Here is a 9,305-nt window from a genome sequence, read left to right on the forward strand (position 1 = left end):
ACTCTGAATTATTCAAGGTCACTTTGTTTAAGCCACACTGTCCGAGTTTCCAAGTCATCCTCCCTCCTCTTCCCGTTTCTCTCTAACTGCGGCTGACACTTTATTTCAATCTCAGGGAGAAGGGAAGGAGACGAATTTCCCTGTGGCTTTTTAAGAGATTTAGTGTTTGCCGAGTGTCTGTCTCTGTATGTCTGTATGTCTGTATGTCTGTGTGAGTGTGTGTGTGTGTGTGTGTGTGTGTGTGTGTGTGTGTGTGTGTGTGTGTGTGTGTGTGTGTGTGTGTGTGTGTGTGTGTGTGTGTGTGTGTGTGTGTGTGTCTGTGTGTCTGTGTGTGTGTGTGTGTGTGTGTGTGTGTGTGTGTTTGCCGAGTGTGAGCTCTGGTCCCTGAAGCCAGAGCCCGGAATGGAACTTGATGCTCTATTTACCTGAAAGAAATGCAGTGAAATAAAAACGCAACAATGTTTCGGTGCGAAACTTGGCAGGCAATGCATCCATCCTAGGACAGGAATCTAATGCAGAACCAAAACAGCAGTGTGTCCTCCATCAAATCTATTACCAACATACTACATGTTGTGTTGTCAGCATCTAGACTTTGTTTCTGCTTAGTCACACTCTGGTACGAGCTATGCACATCAGAAATTCTAAGGAAGTTGGTTATGACCCATTTCTTGAAGGCAGCACTGTACTCCTGCCGTATCCTGAATGATTAAATATTTACAGAGCTCTGCCTTAGCCCAATCCCTCTCTCTGAATTAAAAGGGGGAGCACTTGGTGTTCCCACAAAACTTTGTCAAAGTCCTAACCTCAGCAAAATGTTACGGGGTAGCACTTTATCATAATATCTGCTTACTAAGGTTTGCTTTAGTGCCTTACTGATACATTGAATTAAGAGGGAAAATTTAAATATGTGCATCCTTGGTTTGGCCTGAATAGTCTTAATGTCAGTAAATGTTTTATTTAATCGGGACTGGCAGCGATGCAGTAGGAATACGTTTACACTGACAGGCTGAACAAGATGGTGTGTGTGTGTGTTTGTGTGTGTGTTTGTTTCACTCACCTCCAGCCCACACTCCTCCTTAACCCCAAAGATATATTTTTTTCATTATGAAATTATGACAAATATGAATAACATTCCACCCATGAGGCCAACATATTGTGATTTGGTCATTTGACTGCAGGAAATGATTCATTTAATCTGCAGTTGTTTTTATCAAAGGGGTTTTAGTAGGTCATGGTAATCCCCGGGTACATGCATGATATAAGATTCCACACTGACTACCTACTATAATGTGTAGTATAACAGGGTCTTATAGCCCCCCACGGTCATAGTCTTCAAGTGCATTCTAAGATTTAAGGGCCCAATACCCACCACACTGTTAAGCTATGAACACTTATGTTGTGAACACTGCCATGGCCCTTGTCCATTCCACCCCACTAATTCTCAGTAATACGGCTAGTCCAGTCCTCCCTCTGCAGTGAAGTCAAGTTAAGGTGGCGTGGGCTGCTTGGTGCCTTTAGCTCCAGTTAGTGATAAGGTGGCTGCTTGGTGCCTTTAGCTCCAGTTAGTGATAAGGTGGCTGCTTGGTGCCTTTAGCTCCAGTTAGTGATAAGGTGGCTGCTTGGTGCCTTTAGCTCCAGTTAGTGATAAGGTGGCTGCTTGGTGCCTTTAGCCCCAGTTAGTGATAAGGTGGCTGCTTGGTGCCTTTAGCTCCAGTTAGTGATAAGGCTGCTTGGTGGCTCCAGTTAGTGATAAGGTGGCTGCTTGGTGCCTTTAGCTCCAGTTAGTGATAAGGTGGCTTGGTGCTTTAGCTCCAGTTAGTGATAAGGTGGCTGCTTTATTTAGCTCCAGTTAGTGATAAGGTGGCTGTTTACTGTCTTTAGCCCCAGTTAGTGATAAGGTGGCTGTTTACTGTCTTTAGCCCCAGTTAGTGATAAGGTGGCTGCTTGGTGCCTTTAGCTCCAGTTAGTGATAAGGTGGCTGCTTGGTGCCTTTAGCTCCAGTTAGTGATAAGGTGGCTGCTTGGTCTTTAGCTCCAGTTAGTGATAAGGTGGCTGCATACTAAGTTAGTGATAAGGGGGCTGCTTGGTGCCTTTAGCCCCAGTTAGTAATAAGGTGGCTGCTTGGTGCCTTTAGCCCCAGTTAGTGATAAGGTGGCTGCTTGGTGCCTTTAGCCCCAGTTAGTGATAAGGTGGCTGCATACTGTCTTTAGCCCCAGTTAGTGATAAGGGGGCTGCTTGGTGCCTTTAGCCCCAGTTAGTAATAAGGTGGCTGCTTGGTGCCTTTAGCCCCAGTTAGTGATAAGGTGGCTGCTTGGTGCCTTTAGCTCCAGTTAGTGATAAGGTGGCTGCTTGGTGCCTTTAGCTCCAGTTAGTGATAAGGTGGCTGCTTGGTGCCTTTAGCTCCAGTTAGTGATAAGGTGGCTGCTTGGTGCCTTTAGCTCCAGTTAGTGATAAGGTGGCTGCTTGGTGCCTTTAGCTCCAGTTAGTGATAAGGTGGCTGCTTGGTGCCTTTAGCTCCAGTTAGTGATAAGGTGGCTGCTTGGTGCCTTTACCTCCAGTTAGTCATAAGGTGGCTGCTTGGTGCCTTTAGCTCCAGTTAGTGATAAGGTGGCTGCTTGGTGCCTTTAGCTCCAGTTAGTGATAAGGTGGCTGTTTACTGTCTTTAGCTCCAGTTAGTGATAAGGTGGCTGCTTACTGTCTTTAGCCCCAGTTAGTGATAAGGTGGCTGTTTACTGTCTTTAGCCCCAGTTAGTGATAAGGTGGCTGTTTACTGTCTTTAGCTCCAGTTAGTGATAAGGTGGCTGCTTGGTGCCTTTAGCTCCAGTTAGTGATAAGGTGGCTGCTTACTGTCTTTAGCTCCAGTTAGTGATAAGGTGGCTGTTTACTGTCTTTAGCCCCAGTTAGTGATAAGGTGGCTGTTTACTGTCTTTAGCTCCAGTTAGTGATAAGGTGGCTGTTTACTGTCTTTAGCCCCAGTTAGTGATAAGGTGGCTGCTTACTGTCTTTAGCTCCAGTTAGTGATAAGGTGGCTGTTTACTGTCTTTAGCCCCAGTTAGTGATAAGGTGGCTGTTTGCTGTCTTTAGCTCCAGTTAGTGATAAGGTGGCTGTTTACTGTCTTTAGCCCCAGTTAGTGATAAGGTGGCTGTTTACTGTCTTTAGCCCCAGTTAGTGATAAGGTGGTTGTTTACTGTCTTTAGCCCCAGTTAGTGATAAGGTGGCTGTTTACTGTCTTTAGCCCCAGTTAGTGATAAGGTGGCTGTTTACTGTCTTTAGCTCCAGTTAGTGATAAGGTGGCTGTTTACTGTCTTTAGCCCCAGTTAGTGATAAGGTGGCTGTTTACTGTCTTTAGCCCCAGTTAGTGATAAGGTGGCTGCTTACTGTCTTTAGCTCCAGTTAATCAGCCAGTTCTCTGCTAATTCCTGTAAGAGGGATTAGGACCATAAGGGTCCTATGAGTGCTCCAGGTGTTGTTTTGGCCTGTTACTTACTGCCTCACAGTGTCCTCATCTCTCTCAATTCAGTTCAATTCAACAGACTTTATTGACGTGGCAAGTTAAATTAATTACGTTGTCAAAGTACACATACTGTATGAAGTGCCTCTATGGCAATTAAGATGGCTGAATGAGGACCTTTACTCTGAAGAATGTGTTTGTTTTCTACGATTGTGTTTTTTTCCTTCTGTTTTGCTTTTCGTAGTGTATTGATATATATATATATTTTTGTAATTACAGGGTTCATCTGTAAAATACCTTGGTCTCAGCATGACTCCCTGTCAAAATAAAGGTACAAAAAAATGGTTGGACTAACAGTTATAAAGTAATACTAATAACAGGCGTAGTAGCAGTGGAAATGATATTAACATAAACAGCAACTACAGCAATTGTCATGAGAATAATATAAAATGAAAGTAATGTCAGTAGGCTAATTGTAACATGGCTGAGAAGCCACATGGCATGGTATGAAAGACAAAACACAACGCCAAATACTATTGTTACATTGTACTTTTCACTGGCTGTCCCTCAGGTTGTGGCTGGATTACACACAATTGGCTGACAAAACTGCACATTTTGGCTGAAAATAGTCTGGGTAACCATTTGATTAGATGTTCAGGAGTCTTACGGCTTGGGGGTAGAAGCTGTTAGAAGCCTCTTGGACCTGGACTTGGCGATACGGTACCACTTGCTGTGCAGTAGCAGAGAGAACAGTCTATGACTAGGGTGGCTGGAGTCTTTGACAATTTTTAGGGCCTTCCTCTGACACCGCCTGGTATAGAGGTCCTATGCTGGGACGTTCGTACTACCCTCTGTAAGTGCCTTGCGGTCAGAGGTTGAGCAGTTACCATACCAGGCAGTGATGCAACCAGTGCTCTCGATGGTGCAGCTGTAGAACCTTTTGAGGACCTGAGGACCCATGCCAAATCTTTTCAGTCTCTTGAGGGGGAATAGGTTTTGTCGTGTCCTCTTCACAACTGTCTTGGTGTTCTTGGATCATGGTAGTTTGTTGATGATGTGGACACCAAGGAACTTGAAGCTCACAACCTGCTCCACTGCAGCCCTGTCGATAGAATGCTCGGTCCTCTTTTTCCTGTATTCCACAATAATCACCTTTGTCTTGATCGCGTTGAGGGAGAGGTTGTTGTCCTGGCACTACACGGCCAGGTCTCTGACCTCCTCCCTATAGGCTGTCTCGTTGTTGTCGGTGATCAGGCTGTTGTGTCATCTGTAAATTTAATGATGGTGTTGGAGTCGTGCCTGGCCATGCAGTCATGAGTGAACAGGTAGTACAAGAGGGGGCTGAGCACGCACCCCTGAGGATCAGTGTTGAGGATCAGTGTGGTGGATGTGTTGTTACCTACCCTTACCACCTGGGGGTCGCCCGTCAGGAAGTCCAGGATCCAGTTGCAGAGGGAGGGGTTTAGTCCCAGGGTCCTTAACTTATTGATGAGCTTTGAGGTCTGAGTCTTTGACACAGTGTAATGGGAAATGCAGCTCTGTCTCTACCTCTCCCCGGGGGCAGAGTGAGCACAGCCCGTCCTCTCTGGGCAGCCAGATTTGCCTGTGATGACTGGACTCCATGGGCAGGCTGTGCTCACGGAGGCTGTTCTTTCTTTTTCTTCTCCCCCTCTCTCAGCTATCTATCTATCTATCTATCTATCTATCTATCTATCTATCTATCTATCTATCTATCTATCTATCTATCTATCTATCTATCTATCTATCTATCTATCTATCTATCTATCTATCTATCTATCTATCTATCGTTATTATGGAGACACCTGCGCTGAACATGCCCTCTAAGAAATGTGTTAAGATGCGACCACCTGACCGTACGTGTATTTACATGGTCAAGCCGACCAGATAGTGATTATATAAATGATCCCTCCCTTGGCCTGCTGATCTGCTTATCAAACGGTTCAACGTGTTCATTAACCACAGTTATCATTCATTACATAACAAAGCATGTACAATGTACTAGACTAGATGTGGGTTACATAAGAGTTGTCAACTGGTGTATCATGGTGGTGTTAGCTGAATGGATTGGTTTGATCTGTTCGGGTCACTGGGTGGTCATGCTGTCGGACCCTTACCTCTGACCTCTCTTTAGAGACTATGATGAAGCCATTGCTGTCCACAAGGAAACAGTTGACATCCTGGAGGAATAAGAGACAGGACATTAGTTGTAATGGCACTTATTCAATGATGATATTGACATTCATGAATTGAATGTGAACTGACTCAAACACTGCAGAACAGGCTCAGTACTTACAGTGCTCTGGCAGCTGAGAGGGCAGACACCTTCCACGTCAGTACACTGGAGACAGACAGACAGACAGACAGACAGACAGACAGACAGACAGACAGACAGACAGACAGACAGACAGACAGACAGACAGACAGACAGACAGACAGACAGACAGACAGACAGACAGACAGACAGACAGACAGACAGACAGACAGGACATAAAGGTCAAGCTATTGAATAAGGTGGACCACCACTCAGATTCACTTGAATCATGTGACTGATAGCTGTATATGGATTTGGAACATATTAACCACCATAACAACAACATAAACATGACTGGTTCAACAGCCAGTCAATATGGTGTGATAACTTCTACACTCTAGAGAGGAGTTCATGTATCAACAGAAAAGGTCACTGTCTACGTACGTCTGTGTCAGCGGGCTGTGAGTGGACGTGAGAGACAGAGGTAGACCAGGAGAAAGACAAAGAGACAGAGAGATGATAAGCTATTACCACTTAGCAGATAGTCCTAAATATACATACAGTATGTAGGATAATTTGCTGCTGATCATTTCAGACGTTACTTTACGAAAAATGTACCGAACCATACAAAAATATCCATTAATTATAATCCACATAATAGTTCACATTTCCTGTTGCTACAGGATTATTTTCCTGCGGTAGCAAACTGGTTCAAACTAAGATCCTACATCTGTAGTGATGTCACACATTGTGTGTATGTGATCCCTGCCCGGGAACTGATCCTGTGACCTTGACATTGCCATGCTCTTACCAACTGAACCAGAGATGGATTTGTGTCAGTAGTGTGGTATGTTGTTGGGGAGCTGTCTGTGTGTGTCTGTGTGTGTCTGTGTGTGTTGCTCCCTCACCTGAAAGGCAATGGTCCATAGCCTCTTCTCCAGCATCTCCAAGGACATCTGCACCCCAATGGCTAAAAATAGAACACACACACAGGTCAGTTGAGAGAGGAAACCATGGACTCTGCAAAAACCCTGAAGCCTAATTTACTGTGTCCGTCTGTGAGAGACTATTGAGAGGCTGGGTGGGTGTGGTGTTGGGCATTATAGTGTGACAGGAAATCAATCAGGCCTTCAGTTAACCTCTATGCAGTTTGCACAGTTGGCACCAGGCTGCTGCTGTTTGCATGAAAACTGCACACTGTGGTACCACTGACGGGCTAGTGTGTTTATTATCTAAGCATAGCAGTGGTGGAAAAAGTACCCAATTGTCATACTTGAGTAAAAGTAAAGATACCTTAATAGAAAATGACTGAAGTAAAAGTAAAAGTCACTCAGTAAAATACTACTTGGGTAAAAGTCTAAAGGTATTTGGTTTAAAATATACTTAAGTATCAAAAGTAAAATCATTTAAAATTCCTTTTATTAAGCTAAGCATACGGCACAAGTTTCTTATTTTTTAAATATACCGATAGCCAGAGGCACACTCTCCAACATTCCAACATAATTTACAAACAAAACATGTGTGTTTAGTGAGTCCACCAGATCAGAGGCAGAAGGGATGACCAGGGATGTTCTGTCCTGCTAAGCATTCACAATGTAACGAGTACTTTTGGTTGTCAAGGAAAATGTATGGAGTAAAAAGTACATTTTCTTTCTGAATATAGTGAATAAAAGTAAAAGTAGTCAAAAATATAAATAGTAAAGTAAATTACGGATACCCCAAAAACTACTTCAGAAGTACTTTAAAGTATTTTTACTTGAGTAATTTACACCACAAATGCATAGTCACTTTACAAATGACCTCGAATATCTTGTACCCCTGCACATTGACTCGGTTCCGGTACCCCCTGTACTTAGCCTCGTTATTGTTAAGTCATTGTCTTGAGGTACTTTTTGATCATTTTTTAAAACTTTCTTTAATTTAGTAAATATTTTCTTAACTCTATTTCTTTAACTGCATTGTTGGTTAAGGGCTTGTAAGTTAACATTTCACAGTAAGGTCTACACTTGTCGTATTCGGCACATGACAAATCTGATCTGATTTGATCTGATTTGATTTGATACGTGCGTTACCGGTAAATTGTGTCTGGGAAGGGTGAGACTCTGAACACATCTACCAGGCTTTCACAGTAGCTCTGTGCTTGTTGATACTTCTGCAGAGTTCTGTGTGGTGAGATACCAATGCTTAATTTCACCAGATGGTTACTTAATTGTCTTGTTAAAATGGTAATTAGCTATTGATTGTCTGATGTTATGCCTATATCGTGTCTCTCTTTGTGTTGTGGATCTCTTTTGACGCAATGCAATTTCTGTGAATAACAGACAATAAAAGTACCATCTAAACTCATCTAACCTCATCTAATATCATTTTATATCATCTAACCTCATCTAAACATATCTAACCTCATCTAACATCATCTAACATCATCTAACCTCCTCTTATATCATATAACCTAGTAATTATGCAATTTACTCTAATTTTATGATGGCTCACACACACATGCAGGCAAGTATACTATATATACACAAAAGTATGTGGACATCCCTTCAAATTTGCAGATTCGACTATTTCAGCCACACTCGTTGCTGACGGGTGTATAAAATCGAGCACAGCCATGCAATCTCCATAGACAAACATTGGCAGTAGAATGGCCTTACTGAAGATCTCAGTGGCTTTCAATGTGGCACCGTCATAGGATGCCACCTTTCCAACAAGTCAGCTCGTCAAATTTCTGCCCCGCTAGAGCTCCCCTGGTCAACTGTAAGTGCTGTTATTGTGTAGTGGAAACGTCTAGGAGCAACAACGGCTCAGCTGCAAAGTGGTAGGCCACACAAGCTCACAGAATGGGACCGCCAAGTGCTGAAGCGTGTAGTGCGTAAAAATCATCCGTCCTCGGTTATAACACTTTCTACCGAGTTCAAAACTGCCTCTGGCAGTAACGTCAGCAAAATAAATGTTTGTCGGGAACTTCATGAAATGGGTGTCCATGACTGAGCAGCTTCACACAAGCCTAAGATCACTATGCGCAATACCAAGCATTGGCTGGAGGGGTGTAAAGCTAGCCGCCATTGCAGTGGAAACGCGTTCTCTGGAGTCACCATCTGGCAGTCTGACGGACGAATCTGGGTTTGGCGGATGCCAGAAGAACGCTACCTGCCCCAATGCATAGGGCCAACTGTAAAGTTTGGTGGATGAGGAATAATGGTCTGTGGCTGTTTTTCATGATTCGGACTCGGCCCCTTAGTTCCAGTGAAGGGAAATCTTAATGCTACAGCATTAAATTATATTCTGGAGCGTTCTGTGCTTTCAACTTTGTGGCAACAGTTTGGGGAAGGCCCTTTCCTGTTTCAGCATGACAATGCCCCCATGCACAAAGCGAAGTCCATACAGAAATGGTTGGTAGAGATCGGTGTGGAAGAACTTGACTGGCACCTTTGGGAAGAATTGGAGCACCGACTGCGAGCCAGGCCTAAACGCCCAACATCAGTGCCCGACCTCACTAATGCTCTTGTGGCTGAAAGGAAGCAAGTCCCCGCAGAAATGTTCCAACATCTAGTGGAAAGCCTTCCCAGAAAGAGTGG

General features: G+C 43.8%; 1 protein-coding gene across 2 annotated transcripts in view; it reads right to left on the reverse strand.

The window, feature by feature from the left end:
• LOC118358776 (voltage-dependent calcium channel subunit alpha-2/delta-4-like) overlaps positions 1 to 9,305 on the reverse strand; it is a 93,412-nt gene that overhangs the window by 6,396 nt on the left and 77,711 nt on the right. Inside the window, exons 25-28 of one of the 2 annotated variants that reach the window (XM_052480580.1) lie at positions 6,633 to 6,694; positions 6,169 to 6,183; positions 5,767 to 5,811; positions 5,588 to 5,650 (exon numbers count right to left, since the gene is read on the reverse strand). In XM_052480580.1, coding sequence (XP_052336540.1) covers positions 5,588 to 5,650; positions 5,767 to 5,811; positions 6,169 to 6,183; positions 6,633 to 6,694 — 185 coding nt within the window. The remainder of the gene's footprint in view (positions 1 to 5,587; positions 5,651 to 5,766; positions 5,812 to 6,168; positions 6,184 to 6,632; positions 6,695 to 9,305) is intronic. The other variant, XM_052480582.1, reaches the window with a different exon arrangement.

This window comes from Oncorhynchus keta, chromosome 26 (assembly GCF_023373465.1).
Source record: "Oncorhynchus keta strain PuntledgeMale-10-30-2019 chromosome 26, Oket_V2, whole genome shotgun sequence".
In the NCBI taxonomy this organism is placed as follows: domain Eukaryota; kingdom Metazoa; phylum Chordata; class Actinopteri; order Salmoniformes; family Salmonidae; genus Oncorhynchus; species Oncorhynchus keta.